Raw genomic sequence first — 24,085 nt, forward strand, 5'->3', positions numbered from 1 at the left:
TGGAAAGCAAGATTTTCCTGACTGTGGATCTGTACTCCTGAGAGTAGTCCAGATTTTGAGGAGGCAAATCCTCTGAGGAGGCCACCTTTCCTATAGATGACAGCCTCTCCCTCCAAGCTGGTACCTGGAAGCTACAATCATCAGAGTCCATTTTGTTCTTTCACATGAGGGTTCATCCTGACAAAAGGGACCAGGCAAAATAAAGGTTTTGCCACATACAGGAAGCGTGCAAGGACAGTTTAAATACAGTTTTTAAGATGCACATGGAAGTGAAAAAGGAGCAGACAAAGGAAGTAGATTCTGCTCAGCCTTCATTCCTTAGTCACAGAGGTGGAACTGGTGGGGGGAAAGATGCGCTTTTTTTGTTTTTGTTCAAGGCTAGCCTTGAACTCCTGATCCTCTGACTTCTTGCTCCTCATGCACCACCATGCCTGGCTTAAGATTTCTCACTTATAAAATTGTAGTTCAAGGGCACAACACTGTGCCTAGCATGCATAAGGGTCTAGGTTGGTTATCAGCACCTCAAACAACTAAGGTCGGCTTCTTTTTAAACAAGAAGACAAAGCTAGCACCCAGATCTGAAAGATCTAGTTAAACTAGCGAGAGAATTGCTTGTGCCCACAGCAACTAACTCCTGATCCAGAAAGGACCATGAAGAGTTGGAGGGTGTAAGAAGGTACACTGCTTGGCGAAGAAGCCCCTACCATCCAGGCTGAGCCTCGTGGTAGAGTGGGCAGGCGAGGACAGCCCAAAGAGAAAGAATAAAGTTCTAGCAGGGGGCTATCAGCCTCCGTTTTCGGATACATGACCAAATCCACTCTGGAGAGACCAGCTGGGCCTCAGTGTTGTTCTCTCTGTTACCCAGCACATGTGTGGCTGAGGCCATGTCAAATTCCTGTACCAGATCCCCGTTGAATGCCACAAAGTAGCGTTTGAGCCGCTTGAAGTCTGGTGTGGAAGGTGGCAAGTAGAGCCGCACCCCAGTGAAGACATCCAACAGCACCTGCAAACAGAGTCCACACAGAGTGAGCCCTATCCTGGGCACACTTTCAACTTTACCCACCAGAATACACGACAGCCTGGGATGCATAGAGTCTAGGATTTAGGACATAGATGGATGACTGAGGGAAAGGCAGAGGTGTTGCTAACCCATCCTCCAGTCACTCTGGTTGACCCAGGTCTGACATTTTCTCCTGTCCCTTACACTAGGAGAAAAGGGAAAAGTGATAGGCTCCAACATCTGAGGCCAAGATATGGAAAAAGGGCATCTCTCCAGGAGCCACCCAATGTAAAATACCTCCCAAGGATTAAGTAGTCTGCTCTGCAGTTACCTAGATAAGGAGCCTAGGAGTCTTGCTCATCAGTGTGGATGAGTTTAAGGGCTTCAGGGAGGAAGAGAGATTGAATGGTTTCTAATGAGAAGTGGGTTTAGGCCCTGAGATTTCAACTTCTGTGCTTATGCTCGGGCAGGGGTGCAATCTCTGTTGGTCATATTTCTTCATTTACTTTCTGGGTCAGAAGCCACCCAGGGCACCAGACTAGCTAGTTGCTGTAGGTATTCAACAGATGTTGCCAGACCAAGGACCAACTAAAGGGAAAATACACTCCTTAGCTGGGTTTTCTATGCCATGGCTGTCTCCCTCTCCTTGCTGGGTAGACCTGCTCGAGAGACACAAAGGCACTGCTGCACCCCACACCCAGACTGGACTTAAGTTTTTTAATGTGAACTGTAACTTGACACTGGCGGCTCGTTGGGCCCCTGCAGCTTCTCCTGCTAGGCTGGCTCTATCTCCTGCCTCCGGCTCTCCTTCCTCTTTGCTGGCTGACCCGCTGCCTCTGCAAGGCAACAAAAGGGCACAGGGTGGAGCAGGACTGCTCACTTGCCAATCAGGAAGGGAAGGACTCCAGTAGCCTTCTCCCAGACCAACAGGGACAGACACCTTTTCCACTTCACACACAAGAGCTTGGAACTCCAGGCCCATCCCATCACTGTTCTTTCCCTCACCTTTGTCGGGCATTGGGTCTCATCGGCAGCTTTCCTCTTCACCCCCACTTTCACTGGAGAAGACTTCGTGGCCAGCTTGTCTCCTGGTTTCATGGGGGAAGGCTTTGGAATCTTGTTGCCTGCAGGACAGCAGAGGTCAGGTATGGAGTTAGGTACTTGCCCAGCATGTATGAGGCACCAGGTCCAATCCCTAGCACTGCACAAACTGGGACAGGCCTATAATCCCAGCACTAAGGAGGTAGAGAAGGCTCAGAAGTTCAGGGTCATTTTGGGCCACACAGTGAGTCAAAGGTCAGCCTGGTGTAAACCTGGCTATACACAAATAAAACCAAAAAGAGAGAAGAAATTAAAAAAAATCACAAAACTAAAACCAAACCAAGAACAAGAAGGAAGAGGACAAAGGGAACTGCTGATGGCCTTGGAAGTCGGGGAGCCAAGAGATGGGTCAGGCACTTCTGCTATGATCGTGAAAGAAAGGGGGAGCAAGGCTATCAGCTAGACCACTCAGCTCCAAGGCGGCTCATTCCCAAGTCAGACAGGCTCTTCTAAGTACTATCACTCAGGTTTACTGAGCAGATAAGGGTGCCTGCCTGGTAAAACAGTTCCTGGCCCATGGCTAGTCACATGCCAGGAATGCACTGAATGTCTGCTGTAGTAGACACCTACACAGACATCTGACTGCAGAGTCTCAGTCTGTCTGCCCTACCATCTCTTCCTACCCACATCCCTCTCCATCACCTCACGCCCTCTTACTTACCACCTCTGCTACTGGAGTTACTCAGCTTCTGTTCAGTCTTCTTGCCACTGGCAGAGGACTTACTGGGAGGTGTCTTGGGGGCCTTGTGGGGTACAACAGACCCAGCAGTGCCCTCACTCTCACCACTGCTACCTCCAGTAGTGGAGCTCCCCTCATCTCCAGCCACTACGGTGAAGTCTGTCTTTTCTTTAGACAGCTGGTACAGCTCCTAAGAAGTGGGGAGGAAGTCAGGTGCTGCCACTTCCTTCCCTGGGTCCAGGTGAGTGGTGCCTGGCACACATGGTTAGGGAATAAGTAGGGCCCTGTTATCTGAGCAACTGTGGTAAAAGTGACCTGTGGCACCCAAGATTATTTTTTTTTTTTGACTGGCTTTAAACTTAAGATCTTCCCATCTTAGCCTCTCCAGTGCTGAGATTACAGGCTCAGAGGAACAACAGTTTTGTTTGTTTTTGAGACAGGGTCTCATGGTATAGCTCTGCCAGGCCTGGGATTTACCATATATACCAGGCTGGCCTTGAACTCAGAGAAACTTTGTCTCTGCCAGAATTTTAAGTGTGTGCGATTCTACATTCTCCCTAAATCCTAGTTTAAAAACTGTATATGTGTGTCTGCACTACGTAAATGGTGCCTACAGAGCCCAGAGAGGGTACTAGATTCCCTAGAACTGGAGTTACAGACAGTTGTAAGCTGCAGTGTGGATGCTGGGGACCCTGGATCCTCTGAAGAGCAGCCAGTGCTCTTAACCACTGAACCCTCTCTCCAGCCCCTAAACCTCATTTCTTAGTGAAGTAGGACTGTGGCCTGGGGAAACTCCTAAAAAGGCTGTGGGAAGCTAGAAGGGCCTTCAGGGGACCTGAGGAGGGTGAGCTGGGAGGAAGTTTCAACTCTTAATTGCTCTCCTTGTTTTGTCCCTGTGGAACAAAGGTAACAAGCCAAAGGACTGTGAACAGGCCAGAAACCCAAAACTCTTTTTAAGGGCAAGACAGTGGGGTGGGGGACATTTAGAAAGCCAAGAAGCTGGCACCTTGAGTTGAGGGAGGTTAGTTGCAGATTTCCAGTCCTTATCATCCCTGATTCGGGTACAGCGAGGAAATCTGATGGAGATCCCATCAGCAGTGTGAGCCTCAGATTTGGAGAATTCTGCTCCCGTGATCTCCCACACAGCAGCTTTCTGTCAGGAATGAAACAGGTAGATTATTTATGGCCAAGAAGGAAATCTTCAGCAGCCAGAAAAATGGCAAACGGAAAAAGCACAGAGGTACCCAGGAGGCATGTGAGCCAGTTCTGCCTCCAGTTCTGCCTCCCCTTAAAACCTTCCCGGGCTAGGTCCTTCTACAACAGGTCCTTGGACAAGTGGATGGGAGTTTGCTTTCCCTCTACTAAGGAGAGTCTTCAGTGATGGCTGGTTAGCTTTGTGTCTGTTATTTGGCTGAATATCCTAGTCCCTTCCTGGGTGGACCTTTAGCAAGCCTGGGCTAACTTCTGTGGCACTGGAGAATTGCATACTATTGGGGTGGGGGCCACAAACCATCAAGTTGATACCTTTGGGTCGGGAACAATAAAGTCAGGATAGTAGATCTTGTTGATCTTCAGCCAACTGGGTATCTTGCTGGGATCCTGAAGGAGAAAAGACACTGTTTTGGGCTTACTGTCATGCTGGAGCAAGGTTTAAGTCTTTGGCAATGAGACTGTGAAATGTGGCTTAGCTTTTAAAAAAAAAAAGGCCCCCTCACCCCACATGATCCTTCCTCTAAAGAGAGGCTGTGGCCCACAGGACACAGGCCACCATTCACATGGCAGGATCTCTGAGATTTGGAAGCCTAATCCTGCTCCTATGGCCAAGATGTAAGCTCCTTACTGAATTAAAACCAGACCTGCAGACCTCAGTCCTTAGAGCACATCCTGTGTCTCGGGAGTGATGACTGTTGGGGCCAGGGTTCGACCTCACCTTGCTGATCTTCACCATGTCTAGCTCCTTCTGCAGTCGAGCAAGTGTGGCATCATCATGGCCTCCAGCACATTTGGTGACAGTGCACCACTTCTGGCTGTCAGGATCATAGCAGCCCATGAGGAAGATGGACATCATGCCACCTAAGAGGGGAACATGAATTGAGTATAGGCTAGAGTGGGCAAGGACCAGGGCCTTAGCATCAAGAGCATTAGAGTAGCTGGACAGTGGTGGGACACACCTTGAATCCCAGCACTCGGGAGGCAGAGGCAAGCAGATCTCTTGAGTTCAAGACTAGCCTGGTCTACTGAGTTCCAGGGCAGCCAATGCTGCTACACAGAAAAACCCGGTCTCAAAAAAACCAACACCCAGCAGGGAGGTGGTGGCGCACGCCTTTAATCCCAGCACTCGGGAGGCAGAGGCAGATGGATCTCTGTGAGTTCGAGGCCAGCCTGGTCTACAAGAGCTAGTTCCAGGACAGGCTCTAAAAAAAAAAAAAAAAGCTGCAGAGAAACCCTGTCTCGAAAAACCAAAAAAAAAAAAAAAAACCAACACCCCTCCTCCCCCGACACTGCCTTAAGATCTCAGATCTCATCTTTCTCCCCAATCAGGAAACAAGAGTTTTCTGAGAAGGAAGCTGTCAGTCAGGTCTTGAAACAGCTGATGTTGAGCTCCCTTATGTCGGGACAGCAGAAGGTATTCTTGATCAACTTCTATTTTCCCTTTTTTATTAAAACATTTTTTGTTATTTTTTTGTGAATGTCTACTGTGTGTAGCCAATCATACTCCAGTATTCAAACATGCTACAGTGTAGTGTGTGGAAGTCAAAGGACAACTTGTGGGAGTCAGTCCTCTCCTTTCACCATGTGGGTGCTAGTCATCAATTTAGGTCTAAAGGCTTGAGGGGGCATAAGCTCTTTTTAACTGATTTCTGTTTCGGCCTGTAGCTCCCAGATGCCACTGCCTGATGTGATCAAGGCCCCAGATCCTAGGACCAAGCAATCCATGACCAGCAGATCAAATTAGCAAGGCGGCCAGTGTGAATCTTCTGATAGAGTACCACCATGGGGACCAGACACCACTGACCTTTGCTCCCTTGCCCATAGAAGGCCCCAAGAACCACCAGATCGGCTGTATCGGCCATGGCCCCCTCGTTCAAATAATCTTTCTTAACTTTCAGCCAGTGCCGCTTCCCAGGCTCGTATGTACCCTGAGGGGACACAAGAAAATAGATCACAGAGAGTGCAAACTCCAGAAGGTAGGGCCTGTCTTTTCACCACCATGGCCCAGCCAGACCTGTCTCCAGGCGCTAGAGCACATGCAGCAAAGCCATTTTCAGATCTGGGACCGGCCTGCCCCCGTTAAGTAGGAAAGACTCCTATGCAGCTTTCACTCCTCCCATCTCCAGTGACTCAGTCACCTCCAGCAGGAAAAGACAAGGTGTAGCCTTCTTACCTTCACATCCTTCAGCACCAGCCCTTCTAAGCCCTCTCGGATCACCCGGTTTATCATGTCAGCCAGGTCTGAGGCTTTCTGAGGGACAGCAAGAGAGATGTGCAGACAATGTGAGAATATACACCGTGTTCATTTCTATACACTTGTAGAAACGTACTTAGATGTAAGGAATGGTCCTAAAGAGCTGCTGTGGCTTTGAGAAGTAGGCTGCTTGCCTAGGAAGATTCATGCCCCGCCCTTCAGAGTGAAGAAAATTATGTAATATATGCACTCCATATAAGTATACCCGAGGCTCATCCTCTCATACTCCATGGGGTCCTCTGCTCTGTTCTAAAACCATCAGATCCCATCTAGGATAGGAATTTCACTTACTGTGACTTGCTTCATTTCTGAGAACATGATCCGGTTACGGATTTCAACCATGTTGTCATGAAGAAACTTGCGTCGCTCACAAAGAGGCCTAAGGGAAACAGCAGAGCTGAGGGAAAAGAGCCTCCTCCCACCCCCAGGAGGAATTCTAACACAGGACATTGCCCAATGATAAAACTGATGCTTCAGGAGAGGGACAGCTATGGATCCAAGCTCCTCTATGAACGGTTCTGCTGTCAAGGGTTACAAGAACTCGTTAACACTGGAGATGGACCACTGTGAGCTGTGGCTCACAGCCAGTTCGTAACTGTGCTTTCTCCTCTATTGAGCCAAGAGAACACCAGCCTCCATTCCAGACTACAAGTCCTAGTCCCACCTGAAACCTTTTTTTTTTTTTTTCAGTGTTACAACTTTTGTGCTAATGCTCCATTCTGTCTAAACTTCACCTCCAGGCTGGCTAGCCTGAGTGAACAGCTTGACTGACACAGGTTTAGGCCCCACACCCTGCCTGACTAATCCTAACCCAAGGCTGGTACAAGCTTTGGGACCCTGCCCCATCAATTCTTTCCACTTTCTTTCTTAATCATTTATGTAGTAGCTATAGAAACAGGATTAAGAAGACAAGTGCATAAAGGACAGGTATCAGCTATGTAGGTTCAAGCCTGTGGATGCAGCTTACTCAAGACTGTCAGTTCTCCACTGGATGCTTCACTCATGGCATCCCCTACAAGCTGATAGATACAATGCACAAATGTTAGCCCAACCCCTATTTCTTTCCTAACGGAAGGCCCAACCAGATAAATCCCCAGTGCAGAGAGATTCTGGGTTTAAAAATAGTAGCCAGAGGCAGATAGCAGATCTCTTTGAGTTCAAGGCCAGCCTGGTCTACAGAGTTCCAGGATGGGCTCCAAAGCTACACAGAGAAACCCTGTCTTGCAACCAACACCCCCCACCCCCCCCCAAAAGATGATAGCCAGGGAGTAAAATCCAATAGTAGACCATATGCTTAATACATGTAAGGCCCTGGATTTCATCCCCAGTGCTGCAAAATATGAAAACAAAACACAAACACTTACACAAACAAAAAAACATATCAAAACACTAACTAACTTACCTGTCCATCAAGCTGACATCATTAAAGTAGATACAATCAAAAACAAACAGGCAGACATTAGCATCCTGGAAGGCAGCTTTCTGTAGGGAAATGAGGCAATAGGTACATGTGGGCATGAGGTCAGGGGAATAGCAGTCTACTTCTGCAGCCCCCAGTGAACAGTCATGTCTGTCGGTGCAGGCCCAGGCCATAGAACAATCCATCGATGGTACTCACTAAATTTCAGACCTCTAATGTTTCCCAAAGGCTCAAGTGTTAAAAGCTTGGACCCCAGGGTGGTAAGGTAGGGGAAGATCTTAAGTCATTAGTGGTATGCTCTTAAAGGGATTGTGGGACTTGCCCTCTCTGTGCCCCTCAGTTCATGGTGTAAGTGATTTTGCTCTGTCACATGTCCTTGCCATGATGTGCTGTACTAGCAGTGATCTAAAGGTAAGAACCCTGTATTCCCTGACCGTAACCTCTAGAACTATGCTTCATAGAATAGTGGCCTCCAGTATTTTGTTACAGTAATGGAAAAACATGTAGTGAACCGAAACCAACTCAATTCTATGGCAGTTCCTAATAAGCAACTCCTTTTTAATGGAAGAACAAACGATGGAACAGGCCCTGACCTACGTGCCTTTATCCCCTCTTCACTGCCTTTTAGATTAACAACACGTTGTGCACACAGGACTCTCAATTGTACCTTGTGCACTCCCAGAGTCCCAAAGGGCAGTGGTTTGCCCGTGTTGTTGTCAATCAGGAGCACCTCGGAGTCCAGGATCATACTCTCACCCCCAGGAAAAGCTCTGGGGATGTAGTCCTTAAAGTGGGCCACCTGGAAGTAGAAAGGGAGCTCTGGCAAGGATGACTTGGCAGTTAAGACTTAAAACCATGCCACAGTGATCAAAGTCCAGGCAAAATAGTAGAGACAACATGTGGAAGCCCAAGCAGTGGGTGAAATACACAGCTTGGCTGTGTCAGTCTTCCCTGAAAGAGGACCAGACTATCTGCTCTGTTACCTCTGTCTTAGACCCAGAGAATGGCCAGCCTACTTGGAGTCATGTTCTATGGGTTTGGAGGAAAAAGGAAGAAATAGAGTGACTTTGTCGGGAGGACATGGAGGTGGACAGCTATGGGAGGAGAGGAAAGAGGAACAACGGGCAGGTGGAGACCAGTGTCCACTACAGAAGATCGGGCAACACATGGGTTGCAGGGCTGAGAGAAAGCCCTGTTCCAGCGAGGAATGAGAACAGGGTCTTCTCTAAGTGGGAGCTCTGAAGCTCCTGCTGACTTCAGAGTATGAGCCCTGGGACTGGATTTTTCCTGACATATGCAGAGCCCTCATTTCTGACTGCTCAGTGGGAGAGGTCCCACTGTAACCCCAGGTATTCCTTGACAAAGGATACCAAAGGGCCCGACAATGGTCTAGTTCCTCAGCTGAGAGCAGCACAGTCCCTGTCTGTGATGAGAAAAGACCTGACCACCCATCCTTACTCCCCTCTATCCCCAACCCAGCCCTTCCAGAGTGGGGACATAGCTTAGTATTCAGCCCTTGCCTAGTTTGTGTAAGCCTAGGTTCAATCCATATTTACAAAGGTAAAGAAAACGTATTCTGGAAAGCTGTGTTCAATGTCCCAAGGTCACAAGACAGTTTGTCTCACACCATCCTTCTCACAGCAGGTACTGATCAGTTTCAGTGCCCCTGGAACAGATGAGCCTCACGTAAAGCTCCATGCAACACTACTGCTCAGTGCTCTTGCTGAATACATAAAACAAGTGGCCCAGCTACCATGTCCATACTAGACTGTACAACACATTCCCCAATCCATAGACTCCGAGAAACCAAGCCAGAACTGGGAAAGAAGGGGGTGGCAAAGTTAGGAATTCCATTTACTCACAAGCTACTGGGGCCATAAACCCAGCTGTTTCTTTCCCACAGACCTCAAAAGACTGGGCCTGGGAGCTGAGAAGGGCGGAGGAATAAGGTTCTCAATTCCCACCAATCCTGAGTAGGGCAGGAATCTGGGATCCCAGACAGCCCCATAATATTGTGCACTTAACTATAATCTCCACGAAGGTCAGTACTTTACCCATTGTTTGTACTTTTATATGTCCACTAGCTACAATAGTGCATAGCATTTGAGAAATACTTGTTGAGCAAGCTAACGAATGACAGCCCAACAGTTCCTTGTACATGAACCTTAATCTAGCCCAAAGGAGCACAGGAGACACAGAAACACCAAAGACTTGCACAGAGCTCACTGTCTGCACCGCAACATCCAGGGAGCGCTTTCCCGCCTGACTAATCCAAGTCGGAGCTCTTTGGCTGTCCCAGCTGAGCAGCCTTTCATTACTAGAAGAGTCCAGGAATGAATTCCATTCATTTACAGATAAAAACAAATTCCCTTCTGTGAAGGACAGCTGGAAAGGCCCTGCAGTTCTGGCCTGGTGACTCTTACAGGCAGGGAGGAAAGAGTCCTGGCTGAAGGCAATTACCTTGTGAGGCAGGACAGGCTTGAGACTGCGGCTGAAGTAGCTGAAGTGGTCCCCCTTCTTATGCACCTGGACTCGCTCACCATCGTACTTGATCTCAGAGAACATGCCATTGGGACACTTCTTCATTGCATACTCGATGGACTTGCAGGCCTCAGCCTTGGGATGGAGAAAGCAAATGCTGGATCCCTTTAACTGGGGCTCTTTAGCAGAGCCTGGGGCTGGGGTTGCCAGGACAGACTGCTGCTAAAGGGGTGATGGTATTGCAAAAGGCTGGGCAATGCTATATTGTGATTATAAAATCATTAGTTGATAGCAAGATTATCTCAAATAAAAAAATAGCTCATCTACCTCCAGAGTTGACTTAACAGTCTGCTTTCTGGAAAAGATAAATGCTATCCATTTTAGAATAAGTCTTCTGAAGTAAGATTCTCATTCTCAATGATTAAGGCTCTTACGAGGCCCCCGGCTTACTGAACATGCTTGCTACCCCGTGTCAGTGATGCGGGGTGGAAATGAAGAGGGCCAGCGACAGCGAGGCTGGCAGGTGGCTGCCATCTGAGACCGACAGAACAAGAGGGGGCTCAGACACAGACGCACCAGCCAGACCCAAACAGTAGCTACCATTTTGGTGGTTCTTGTCAGGCCACAAAACGCAACGTCACTTCATCTTTGGTGATGCCTCACATGGCAACTGCTGCAGGAGAGAACCAAACTCTGGGAGGTTATGCACTCACTTAAGGTCAGGCAGCCACTAAACAGCCTCAGCTGTGCATCCATGGCCTCTTCCCAAGCCCATGTGCTAAAGCACCGTTCTTCAGACAAGGCTGAGGGAAGGACTCTAGGAAGCACTCCCAAGGAAGCCAGAAAAGTTCCTTCTCTAGGTGAAGGAGGTGGTTCTGTCCCTGGCATGGAGACCACACTATTTTGGCACTGACTATCCTATATTTCTGGAAGCAGGAGAATTCTTCCCTATCCCAAACATAAAAGCCTAACTCAAGGGTTTAGTATTATAATTCCAGAAAAAGAAAAAAAAAATCGCTATATACCCTTGGAAAGCCCAAGGGGTCTCACAGCAAGTGGCAGAGCAGCAGATAGTGACTCTGCTACACATAAAGAACAGAAGGGCCAGCCCATCCTCACTAAAGGTGCAGAACCCCAAGTTATGAACTGGGGTGAGGCTCTATTCCTTGAGCTGCTTCTTCTCCCTGTCACATGAGGCCTAGCTGTTGCCAGCTCTGAGCTCTCCTGCAGGGGGTCACAGTCTTGGGGGCTACTGAGCATAGCCCTGTCTCAAGTGTGATGCTAAACTACTTGGTCTCAGCTGCCACTCCCACAAGGAAAGTAAAGCACTAAGGAGGCCCAGTGACCCGTCCCAGACGCTAGTGCTTACTGGTGGCAGTGCTGGAGGCTACGCTAAGGTTGTACTAGACCACACTGCCTTCCTCTGCGCCTTACTTCCTAGCCTAGCACTGCTCTGCTCATCTCCACTCTTCTCTAGGCAACCTACAGGGAAGAACCCCTGCCTTTCACCCCCTTTCAGACGCCAGCAACTTAAAAGAGACACGGGTGATAGGGACAAGGCAGTGCTCCTCACCAGCATGGGCTGCACAGGAGTCATCAGTGAGGCCTCAACGCTCAGAGTCCGTCGCCGACCTGGGTCCTTCTCCACCTCCTGCTCATTGTGAAGGACCCGCTCCACCACATCCTGCAGGTTGCGTGAGGCTTTAAAGGCTTCATAAGCATTGGGGTCAAGAGCATCTAACCTGCCAAGGCAGACAGGAGCAAGGAGACAAACCTCTACATCTGACATTATGGCTTAGGGTAGCAGTCTGTCAGACAAGAGAAATGCTGGGGAAGTAGCCTTAAAGTTCCCTCCTTTTAACTTGAAGTTGTGTCCAACCTACAGCAGTAGCTGCACAGAGTCAAAGGTAGTTAAGTTACAAACGTGCCCCACCACAAAGTAGTCAAATTTATTTTCTGATTTTTTTTTTTTTGAAACTTGAATAAACAGTTCTTGAACATGAATTTTGTAGATGTTACAAAGTCAAAAGGTTGGAAATCAAAGGTGGCACAGGAAAAGATAAAACAGAACACCCAGAGTTTTGAGACCCTGTGCCTTACTTGGTGCAGCCTTGGCAGAGGATGGGGCTGGAATGGACAAGAAGCCTGTTCCAGACTTTCACTTGTAGCAGCTTTGTGTTAAAGATAGTTGTCTCCACTTTGTGAGAAAATGGGTGTGGAAGGGAGTAGGGTCCCAGAGGAAATTAACAATTAGGGTTCAAATCTGTAGCAGGTCTCCCAAGTCCTGAGAGCAGCAGGGAACGAAGAAGTTGGCAATGCAGGCTGTCAAAGAAGCTATGGTACTTACACGTGTTTTGCACCTGAGTTCATTTTCAGATCATGTTTGATCAACCGGATGATGCACTTAAGGTCATTGGCTGTACACCTAAAGAGATGAGGCATATTCAGCTTTATCTCTGAAGAGCTCTCATCTCCAAGCCTTCTTTCCCAGAGCAGTCCACCTCCCTAGCCCACAGTCATTGGGTCTGGTTTGAGGCAGCTCCCTGACCTGGAAGCAATGTCCTGCAGGGCTTGCTGCTGCTCATCCTCTTTGGTGAGCTTGGAGAGGTGCAAGAGGAAAGCATCCACTTCCTGGATGGTGAGGAGGCTCTTGGCGGCTGGGGGGAAAGACTTGCTCTGCTCAAAGAAGACTCTGATCGTCTCAGACACGTCACCCTGTCTCCAAAAACCAAAATGCCACTGCTGCAACCCCAGGGAGCTCAGGACTAACGATAATCAAGAGTTCCACCACAGCTTCGGTCCCAGAGTCGTTCCCAGGAACTCTCCTAGCCAGTTCCTAGAAGGGCCCATCTATCCACACAAGGCTACCCACTTGCTTTAGCTGAGTAGAGACAGCACTAATCCAAGATAGAGCCAATCTGATTCCTGTTAAGAATCTCAACTTAGAGGAACAGTCCTTCCAATAGCAGACGTTTGAATAGAAACTTTCCATGGCAGCAAGGCTGGAGCCATGAACAAGCCAAAGACAAATGGGAAGTACATAGAAAGAGGGAAAGCAAGCAAGCAAGTAAGCAAATAAAGCCCAGAGCAGCCCCAGGAGAGACAAAAAGAAGTCTCGAGTCCTGACTTTTCAGATAAGGCCTTTTGTGGCTTGGCAGTGGTATGCTTTCAGTTATCAAACATATGAAAGGAACAGCTGTGTCCACCCATAGCTTCCACAGTGTAACAGAATCTTGTTCAGTAAGTTTCAGTTCCCTACACCAGTATGTGCTCAGTTGTTTTGTTTTTCAAGACAGGGTTTCTCTGTAGCTTTGGAGTCTGTCCTGGAACTAGCTCTTGTAGACCAGGCTGGCCTCAAACTCACAGAGATCCGCCTGCCTCTGCCTCCCGAGTGTTGGGATTAAAGGTGTGCGCCGCCTGGCTCTCAGTTATTTTTAAATCCTGGCAGAGTCCCACCTGGGCTGGGCTTCCCTACACCCGCCTCTGACCTGTTCCAGATCCCGGGCCATTTCATCTGGGTTGCAGTTAAAAATGCGGCTAAAAAGTTTCACAATCTGCTTATCGTTCAAGTTGTAAACACTCTTAATGACTCCCGGAAGCAACAGCTTCACTGTTAGGTACACATCGCCGTGGAAGCCATCTGAAAACAAAAGGAAGGAAAATTCCATGAAGAAATGGAGCTGCCAGGTGTGGTGGACACAGCTTAATCCTAGCATTCAGGAGGCAGAAGCCCGCGGATCTCTGGGAGTTGAAGGCCAGCATGGGCTACACAGTAAGTACCTAGACAGTCATGGATACACAGTGAGGCCCTAAATAAATTACAAAGAGGCAGGGACTGCTTCCCATAGCTCCCTGTATCTAACACTAGTAGTAGAAGTTAGGCTGTGGGTTTTGTCTGCCTCACCTTTATCCCATGTTCTCCCACTGGGCGAAGCCCTGACTTTCACTTTGTGATGCTGTAACAGATACTGAGTGACAATTTGCTAGATCTATGAAAGAAACAGGGTCAGACAATTCTACTCTACACTGGGCATGTGGTTCACCTAATCACATATGCAAGTGAACAATTTCTCTACTGGTCAAATGGGTTCTTCTGCCTCCTTAGGACAAAATATGGGCAGCGGAAGAAAATGGCCAAGCACCCTGATCAGAACTGCTATATAATATGCAGGGTCTGGTGACAATTACAGCTACAGGATCCCATTCCAAGATTATCAAGAATTTCAAGACACCGGTGTGCTATGCCCATAAAGCTGGTCATGGCTCTGAGCTTTTCAGAGGGAAAACACACTCAGGACGCTCATGGCCCTACCTCCTGCAGAGCCTTTCTGCAAAAAGTCCTGGATGATCTGGGTCTTGGTATTGTAGCTAGGGTTTTCGGCCACCATGGCGCACAGCTTCCGGAACTCTCGCAGTAGACAGTCTTTGTGCTTAGGGTCACATTTACTTGCAGACAGACTTGTCTTAGGGGCAGGGTTTGAAGGGCCTTGCTCAGAGTTGTTGGCTTTGGCTGCTGGAGAGAGAAACAACACAGATGATCCATTTTTCCTTTTTGGGAAGCACAAACAAGAAAGAAGAAAATAAAAATTTTGCTGGGACTTTATACATAGTTTTATTTAATCCCCACAAAGAGTTACTGGGGGTAGATGCACTACACCCTTGTCACAAGTATACATAGGGTAGGCAAGTAAAATTGGCCCAAATACCACTGCTTGAAGACTGGACTGAGAAGCATCTGTTTATATGAGCATCTCATATAGGAACAAAGGCTGCTTCCAGGCCACAGCCATCAGGTGGATCTCAGCAATTCTAATTCTGACTCCAGAAAGGCTGGGCTGGAAAAGGGAGAAGAAACCAAAGGACATGCTAATTTGAAATATTGCCATCGGGGACAAACCTGACAGATTATAGGGTTCACTGTCTTCTTACTGATGGGACCAAGGCCCGAGAGCATTGAGCTTTCAAGACCACCTTGGTAAAGGAGCCAAGACAGGTGTGCCAGCAAGAAAGTCAGGGATCACCACTCCAGTTTCTTTTCTTATTGTCAAAATAAAAGGCAGTTTTATTTTGAAAGAGAGAATCCTTGGTGATTCTTTCTCACCTCTTTGTGACCACTTACAAGGCCAAGGCAGAGTTCTTATAGCAAGGAGCTGTTTACCAAAGCTTCTGGTTTGGGTTCTGTACATTGTAAATCTGACCTGGAATCTAAATCTGATGTGGGGCAGGGATTTTTCCAAAGCACAGTATTTAGCTGGGTTCAAGAGCACCCTATTCCTTTCGGCTCTTCTAAATTCCATGCACAAGACCAGGGCATGTTATCTGCATCCCTATTTTGGCCTACTACCAAAAACAAAAAACCAAAAACCTGAGTTCTCAAATAATAAAAACTGCCAGAGACAGCAGCACACGCCTGTACTTTTAGCACCTGAGAGGCTGAGACAGGAGGATCTTAATTTCAGAACAGCCTGGACAGAAGATCCTCTTCTATTTCTGGGTTGTGAGCCTAGCCTTTAACATGTAAGCCATTTCTCTAGCAAAGACTCTATCTCTTCAACAGAACAAATTAACCGTGTGTGCGTGCAGAACTCCTACAGATCCAGGCATAATTTTTGTAACATTATATCCCATAGTCCTCATGACAGGACTAATGTCTTAATTCACAGACACAGACACAGAGGATCAAAACAGGTGAAGACTTGTTCAAAGCACCAAGCTGTCAAGCATGAACCAAACCTCAGTTCTTCTTACTTCACATCTAGGCTTCTTTGAACCTCCAACTACTCAAGTCCAAAGGGTTTTATTTTATTTTCTTCAACTGAGCCAGTCATAAGAACTGTTTATCTCAAACAATGAAACAGGCTACAGGGTATAGGGTAAATAACATTATTGGGACAAACACAACAATGAAATAATAGCTCCATTGTGAGCCTGAACTTCATTCATAAAATGAGCATAATGAACGTAACAGAAAAGCACTTCTCAGGTTAAGGAAAGAACAAAAGCTATAGCCAATAAATGATCCTCTCAATTCCCATCTGCAGCATAAGTTCTAGCAAAGTTTTACTGATTCCAGTCCATGAACAGTAGTTTGTTATATAACAGAAACAACTTACATATATATGTATATAATCACAAATTACTATTTGTTTATCTTGCCAAGACATAAACAAGAGATTGGAGATCGAGTCTGAATCCAGAGCCTGTTAATTCCCAAGTCCACCTTCTTTAATTAATGGGCTCTACTGTCTCCCAACAAAACAGGACACCTGTCATTCAGATCTTCCTTCTAGTTTCTTGCTCACACATCTCTACCACAGGAATATATGGACAATTGACTATCAAGGGAAATCAAGGAAAAATGTTCTATGCGTGACCTATCCTCCCACACTTCCTTTCTAGTTTAGGCAAGCTTGGGGAAACAACTTCTCAGAATTCTGTCATTAAAAAAAAAAAGAAGAACTAGCCAAGTGGTGGTGGTTCATGCCTTAAACCGCAGCACTCAGGAGGTAGAGGAAGGTGGATCTCTGTCAGTTCAAGGTCAGCCTGGTCTACAGAGGGAGTTCCAGGACAACACAAAGAAACTGTCTTGAAAAACCAAACCAAACCAAATCAAACCAACCAAACAACAACAAAGCACCAACAAAGAAAGAGCAAGTTAGAAAAATCTTTTTGACCCAGGTAATAACTTCAAGTGGACAAGGCATTGACAAATACAACTATGAAACCAACTAATGTTCCTGCTACACCGGAGACTGAGCACACAACGAAATGCTGTGGAGTGGAGCACTGCGAGTCAGCTGCGGCTGGACTGCCCAGACAGACGCCAGCTACTGACTCTAGGCAACAGCATTCTCATTTAGCCAGAACCCCAGAGAAGATTCCACACAAAGGAGGGCGGGCCTTAACAGTAGCCTTAACCCAATCTTACCTGAAAATCCAGAAAATTTCCGGGGATTGGTACTGGTGACAAACGAAGCACCTTTCACTGGGGATGTCACCTGGCCAGTGGTTGTCAGCTTAGCCTGGACAGCGGTTTTCTTCTTTGGTGTACCAGCTGCCTTAGAAGACAGGTCTACAGGACCCACACAAAGAACAAAAATGTCCTTCAGAGAAAGACTGCCAAAGAAGCTTTTGGAGATTTTTGTCAACAGTTCTCAAATCTCTGCTTGCTAAGTTTCTACTGTACTATGACCCCAGGCTGGCTGGTCTTTATGACTGTTGGGAGAAGGTAAAAGGGTACTGGACAGAGAGAGGAAAAAGGTAATCTGGGGGATCATTTACTGTTGGGGACTGTGGACCCCCTTGCCTGCTGGAGTAAACAACCTGTTTTCCTAGGCTTGCAGCTGTTCTGAGCAAACAACTTGCTTTGCAGCTGCTCCAAGACCCTCAAGAGTTCCTGAGGGCAGCGAAGTGGTTTCTGGTGGGCTTGCAGCTGAGAGTTAGGGCGTGGCCATTAGTCAAGGAGACCCTATATAAGCTGCCCTAGATCACAATAAAGAGAGCATTCTTGGCTATGTGTGTTTCAATCTCCAGCCCCTTGCCTGACTCACGAACTGTACAGTAGTGCGTAGAGAAGGTGTTGTGCTACAATTTACCTCTACTGGTAACTTGAAATTTCATCAAAATTCCCCACCTCTTATCCAATATATAATAATTTCTTAAAGTATAGATTTGAGGAAAATCAATAATCATTTATTTTAATTTTTTTTGTATGAACGGGTTGTTTTGCCTGTATGTATGTATGTGTACCACGTGTATTCCTGGTACACAGGGAAGCCAGAAAAGGGTATTAGATCTCTTGGGATTAGAGTTACAAATTATGAGCTGCCATGGGAGTGCTGAGAATCAAACTCAGGTTCTCTGGAAGAAACACCTTTGCTATTAACTGCTAAGCCATCTCTCCAGCCCCAGTAATCACATTTTGATAGATAGAACTTGGACCTCGCTTGTGGAATAGCCCCAATATATAGAAACAACTAAGTAAAAAAGAAGAAACCAGCTGGGCACACGCCTTTAATCCCAGCACTCGGGAGGCAGAGGCAGGCGGATCTCAGAGTTCGAGGCCAGCCTGGTCTACAAGAGCTAGTTCCAGGACAGGCTCTAGAAACTATGGGGAAACCCTGTCTCGAAAAAACCAAAAAAAAAAAAAAAAAAAAGAAGAAGAAGAAACCAGAGCATGCCTGTTTGGCACTGGTAGAAAAATTCCTGTTGACTGCATTTCCCTTCCCCTGAATGAGATAGAATCAGTAACAAAGGCTGAGAATAGAGGCCTGGAGGCTGGAGAGATGGCTCAGTGGTTAAGATCACTGGCTGCTCTTCCAGAGGTCCTAAGTTCAATTCCCAGCAACCACATATAAGAGTAAACATGTATGTGTGGATATATGCATATATGTGATTCTATGTATATGCACACATATATCTTTCTAGTTGTCTGTTCCAAGGACTTCGAAGCAAATACACCCCAAGATGATGAGACATACAGCATTCAGATTTTGGTTTCCAAAACTATTTTCCACTAATGGGAATTCAGACTCCTCGGAGGAATGGCTACTGCCACAGCTAGGGGAGGACACATAGAAGTCAAGAGCATCCTCTTATGCCTAATGCATAAGTACTTATAAAACATGGCCCGCAGGCCTTACACTCACCCAAGTACCTAGGACCGCAGGCTTACGCCACCTCACCTAGCTAAAACGCAAGGAAAAAGATGCGCCAGGTGTGGTTGGCAGTTGTGTGCAACTTCAGGAGTTGAGAGGCTGGTGCAGAAACGACTGAGATCTAAGGTCAGCTAGGGCTACACAGCAGACTGCAGAGAGAGAGCGCGAGAGAAACTAGGGTTTACAGGATATAGACGCCACCCTAAAGGGACTGCAGGCTGGCCAAATATGGAACAACTAAGTACCATAATGAACCTTAAGTCCCTGGGGAAAGTAATAATCTACAAGTTTGAAAAGATCAAAAGGTGACAGGTAAAACGGTGGTAGCGGGTCTTTTATTCTTTAAAAATATCAACATCTAAAAGAAAGACCATAGAGTGACAGACTTGGTGACACAAGCCTATAATCTTAGTCCTGGGGAGACAAGGCAGGAAGACTGCTCCAAGTGTGAGGTCAGCCCAAGTTACATGGCATGGCAAGAACACATCTTAAAAACAAAACCAAAAACCAAAAAGCCCCTCTGGAAATGTTGCAGAGTAAAGGAGGCTAAATAAACATGACAATTAGACACAATACCTAATCTGATGCTAGACCTGAATGCTACAATGGGTACTACTAAATTATAACATTATACTACTAAATTATAATATTCAGTCAACTGACAAAACAGTATACAGATAAGAAAGTATTGCATCAAGGTGAATTTACTGAGGTTGACAGGTAAACTATGATCATGTAAGAGAAGATCCTATTTTTAAGATACACACTAGAGTATCTACAGGGCCTGATGATATAATTTTTTCTGAATGGCTCAATAAAAACAAGCCTGATATGTAGAGTGAGCCCACAGACAGGAATGATAGGGTAAACTGACTAGTATCGAGAGGGAAATCTGTGTGCAGAAAATGTGAGTGCTCTTATTATTAATTTTATTCTTATAACTACTGTGTGAATTTGAAATTATGCCCAAGCAAGATGAACAAAGAAAGAAATCTCCTAGACTCTAGTCTCCTTGCATCCTACTCTATTAGCACCAGCACCAGCAAGCTGAGAAAGTAGGTTCCCCAACCCACCTGCAATGTGCTGGCTTATCTGTTCCTTTTCGTTATCTTCCAGCTCTTCCCAGCCCTCCAGCTCTGTGAGATCTTCAATTTTTTTTGTGGTAGCCCGCGCCCGCTCCAGTTTCTCAAACATGCACTTAATATGGTACCACTCTTTCATATCGCCCCCAGACTCGGAGAAGGGATTGGGCACCACTTTGCCAATGCGGCACACTCCTTTTACAATCTTCTCCTTGCATTTCTTGCAGCCAGCTGTGCCCCGCTTGGCATAGTCCACACAGAACCGCTGCTCCGCCATCTCACAGGGGCTAGTACAGAGTCCCACATGCGATCCTGGGAAGAAAACAAGGTGGGTGGCACGTGGTCTTAGATGCCCTCTCTGGAAAGACAGGACAGGCTTTTTTCTCCGGAGGAGGCAGCACCCACGAAGGAGATCTGTTTCCGACCTCTGACTGAACTGTCTTATGGCAGACCAGTGATTCTGTTCTGGGAACAGGAACAGTTCTTTTCTGCCAAGGGCACAAAGGTTTCTCGGGAAGAGGATCTTGAAAGCCAAAGTCATATAGCTGTATGAAAAGGTGGAAAATAAGCACAAAGATGTGAAGACGGGCTTCCAATTTCTTAATGGCCAGAATCTCAGACAGAGCTCGCGATTAATCAAGCACTTCCCAATGCATTCACCTAGGCTGAAGCGGAGTTCCAATACAGGAAAACTCAGTTTCCAAAGAGGCATACAACATCAACAATATGAGATACTAGTAATGAATGGTGCCCTTTAAATATTACCAAGATTCTAGCTGGGCGGTGGTGGCGCACGCCTTTAATCAGAGCATTTGGGAGGCCGACGAACCTCTGCGAGAAACTTGAGAAACACAGAGAAACCCTGCCTCAAAAAAACAAACACTTAAGTAATTATAAGAAGTACTAGGTATAATCACTGCTTCTACTTGGATGGATTCATCCATGACTACCTTTGACTCTAAAGTCCAGTTATTTCAACTTTCCCTGATTCAGGTTGCTGAATTAAGCAAGGGAATTGCTTATTCTGTTTCTAAGAATTTTACTCTTAGAACAACTACTACTTGAATTAAGTACTACTGTGGGTTACATTTTACAGATGGAATTGGAGCAGAGAGGCAAAGTAACTTGCTGAGGGTCACACAGCTAACAAATGGCTGAGCATACTTTGAACCCAGGCAGTCAATCTGATTATAGGCTCTGATTAGTTGCCTCTCAAAGGAAGACCTTCTTCTGAAATCCCAAATCTGTTATAATGGCTTGCTTTCTAAAGGTACCTCGTGTTATATTTCACAGGTAAACTTCATAAACACGATGTAATTGTTCTTGGTTATTAAGACAAAAAAAAAAAAACAGACATCTGCCTGCCTCTGCTTCCGGATGCTGGGATTAAAGGTAGCGCCACCACTGCCCAACTATTTAGTGGCTTTCTTTATAGTTTTAATTTCCAATATACTAGAAACTATTTTTTTTTTTTTTTGGTTTTTCGAGACAGGATTTCTCTGCAGCTTTAGAGCCTGTCCTGGAACTAGCTCTTGTAGACCAGGCTGGTCTCGAACTCACAGAGATCCGCCTGCCTCTGCCTCCCGAGTGCTGGGATTAAAGGTAGAAACTATTTTTGTCCGCACACTGCTGTGAAGTAAAATTGCTTCTGTGTCAACAGAAAGCTTACTCCCTCACTGCTGTGCTACACAGAGCACAGCACAGTCGGTGAACTATGGAAGGGAAAGGACAGTTTACCCATGGGGTGGGTGGCAGATACCAAATGGTTCAGTTTCCTTCAACTTGCTATGTAAACAAGGCCATCCGGAAACAGCCAGTATTGCCTCCAGTTCTCTAGAGCTGGGATTATAGGTATGAGCCACCAAGGCTAATTTCTATCTATCTATCCATCCATCTATCAATCATCTATCTATCTCATCTATCTATCATCCATCCATCCATCCATCCATCCATCCATCTATCTATCTATCTTTTTACTTTTCAAGATAGGGTTTCTCTGTGTAACAGCCCTTGCTTTTCTGGAATTCGTTCTGTAGACCTGGCTTGCCTCGAAATCAGAGATTTGCCTGCCTCTTCCTCCTGAGTGTTGGGATTAAAGGAGTGCACCACCATGCCCCGCTTCAATTTATATTTGTTTATTTTTCGTTTTTTTGAGTACTTTCTATGTAGTACTGGAAGTCATTATGTAGGGCAGGCTGGCATTCTGAGTGCAGGGATTAAAGGCGTTGTACCAACACGCCCGGCCCTTGTTTTATTTTTATAACAGGTAATTATGATGGTTCTAGTTTGTAATTTCAGCACTCAGAAGGCAAAGACAGAAGGACTGTGGTGTTCGTTCGAAGCTAGACAGTCTAGCTAGCCAGGGCTACATAGGAAGCCCATTCATCTCAAAAGGAAAACATCCTCCAAGATTAGAACTACTTCATGGGGTGGTTAGGAAAATCACAACAAATTCGAGGGCGGGCTGAATTCCCAGGGAATGCATACCAAACTTGTGTATTTAACAATGTACGAGTTGGGGGCGGGGGGGGGGGGAGAAGGTCCATTAACTGGGGAGACTCATAGTGGGTCACCCAAGCCTCACGTTTAAGAATCAGAGAGGCGAGTGAAGGACGGCAGGGTCGAGGAGGAGCTAAGGGAGAGCAGGACTTTAACTTTCCACACGTAATGGTGGGTGGCATGCAGCCCTCAGCCCGGGATAGGACAATTAACCACCGGGGCCGACCGCGCGGGGGGGGGGGGTGAGGCTCAGGAGCGCCGGGGCCGCGGAGAGCAGCTCGCCGATCTGCCTCCACGCTCTGCCGGGGAGCCGCGGCCAGACCCCGGACCCCTAGGGATATCCACTCGGGCGTGGGTGATATCCTGCCCTCCCCAGAGCCCGCCTGGTGTCTTAGGGGCCGCGGGCCTCTCGTGGGCTCCCGGGGGGCCGCCACGTCACGGAGGGTGTGCCCCCAGGCTGAGCGGCGGGCGGGGGAGGAGCCACGAGCTCTCCAGCCACGCCGCGCTCGGCCCCGGTCCTATCCCTCCCCACACCGCGCCCCGCGGCCAGCCACGCCGCCCCTCACCTTCCTTCCCGGCTGTCCAGGCTCCGACGCTCCACACGGGCCGCCCGCCTAGGAGCCCACAAGGCCGCGGGCCTCTCACGAGGACTAGAACGCCTGTCTCTTTAAGTACGGGTCCTTGAAACGGAGGCAGCGCGCAGGCGCAGTAGCCGAGCCGGACCTGCGCCCTCGGACCCCGCCTCTCTGGCCGCCACGTGTGTCTCTGTTCCGTTCCGCCCTAGAGGGTTTGAACTAAGGAGTTGTGGGGTTCGGTGGCGGCGGTGGGGCGCAGCGCACCTGAAGTTCCTAGAATGCCTCAGATTCTTAGATAGTAAAGATAGAAAATGAAAAAATTATTGCGGTGAGCCCAAGAAGGAAAGAGCCAGTGTTTCCACCGTTATTTTCTATGCCTGCCCTCATGAGTTTTGCTGAATTAAAAAGAGGCTTCTTCAATTAAAAAGGAAGTTGGGAACTGTGAAGGAACGACAGGGACAGTGGCCCCGATTATATGTCATTTAGTTTACTACTTCTAAACCTCAGGTTGGCTTTGTGAGTTTGAGGCGGCTAATTTTACAAAACTAGAAGTATCCAAGGCAGAACGTAAGTGACGTTGTTCAGCCTGGGAACGGCAAACAATTGGGCTTTGTTAGGGAAATAAAGAGCAGATGCTGGAGCGAAATTCTATTTTGTGTGGAAGACTTTGGCCTTTATTTCGTAGGGAAAGAATGTTGTGAAAGAGTCTAGTAGCTAAAGTTGAAACTGGTCACTGGAGATGCTAAGGCAAGCGAACCCAGTATATCAAAGTGGCCTTGGGATGGAGAGGAAGGTGCGTGTTTGAAATAATTTACGCTTACACATTACCTCTGTGAGATGCTCAGTATTTTGATAAGACATGAACGACCAGAGTGAGCTGATAGACTATAAGGTCATTTACCGAGCTGGAGAATGAACGCTGAGCGAGGCTCTTTGGACCTAGCCCAGCCAGATCCCTGTTTGAAATGAGGCACAGGCTCTTTGTCTTCTCTTAACTTGTGGCAGGATAAACCTGGATTTGAGAATCAGAAGGACCTAGGAAATTCAAGGCCTCCAATGAGGAAAAACCAACATTTTGACTGGAGAATTTTAACTTTACTCGACCTTTCCCCAGCCCTGTGCTGT

General features: G+C 47.1%; 1 protein-coding gene across 3 annotated transcripts; it reads right to left on the minus strand.

Annotated features, from left to right (window-relative positions):
* Positions 1-233: 233 nt before the first annotated feature.
* Lig3 (DNA ligase 3) lies at positions 234-23,082 on the minus strand. Of its 3 annotated transcripts, none has more exons than XM_038328032.1 (20): positions 22,952-23,082; positions 19,878-20,431; positions 17,076-17,219; positions 14,460-14,657; positions 13,636-13,787; positions 12,696-12,862; positions 12,495-12,572; positions 11,721-11,889; positions 10,127-10,282; positions 8,334-8,465; positions 7,649-7,728; positions 6,538-6,625; positions 6,166-6,243; positions 5,797-5,920; positions 4,711-4,853; positions 4,305-4,379; positions 3,787-3,933; positions 2,763-2,970; positions 2,006-2,124; positions 234-1,003 (listed from the first exon to the last, which is right to left on the minus strand). In XM_038328032.1, the coding sequence occupies exons 2-20, from the start codon at positions 20,425-20,427 to the stop codon at positions 770-772; spliced, it is 3,042 nt and encodes a 1,013-aa protein (XP_038183960.1). In that variant the 5' UTR covers positions 20,428-20,431; positions 22,952-23,082; the 3' UTR covers positions 234-769. The 3 variants fall into 3 exon arrangements, with proteins under 3 accessions (XP_038183960.1, XP_038183959.1, XP_038183962.1); XM_038328031.1 differs by having other exon boundaries at positions 14,460-14,660; XM_038328034.1 differs by lacking the exon at positions 22,952-23,082 and having other exon boundaries at positions 14,460-14,660; positions 19,878-20,198; positions 20,312-20,419.
* Between the last annotated feature and the right edge of the window lie 1,003 nt (positions 23,083-24,085).

This window comes from Arvicola amphibius, chromosome 4 (assembly GCF_903992535.2).
Source record: "Arvicola amphibius chromosome 4, mArvAmp1.2, whole genome shotgun sequence".
Classification (NCBI taxonomy): domain Eukaryota; kingdom Metazoa; phylum Chordata; class Mammalia; order Rodentia; family Cricetidae; genus Arvicola; species Arvicola amphibius.

What these genes read in the sequence shown, in the direction of transcription:
- Lig3 (XM_038328031.1), bottom strand. Translation starts at nt 20,427, where the DNA reads ATGACTTTGGCTTTCAAGATCCTCTTCCCGAGAAACCTTTGTGCCCTT. An exon ending in CTAACCTCCCTCAACTCAAG is followed by an intron (nt 2,971 to 3,786) that starts GTGCCAGCTTCT and finishes CCCACTTCTTAG; the next exon opens with GAGCTGTACCAGCTGTCTAA. An exon ending in TAACTCCAGTAGCAGAGGTG is followed by an intron (nt 2,125 to 2,762) that starts GTAAGTAAGAGG and finishes GCTGTCCTGCAG; the next exon opens with GCAACAAGATTCCAAAGCCT.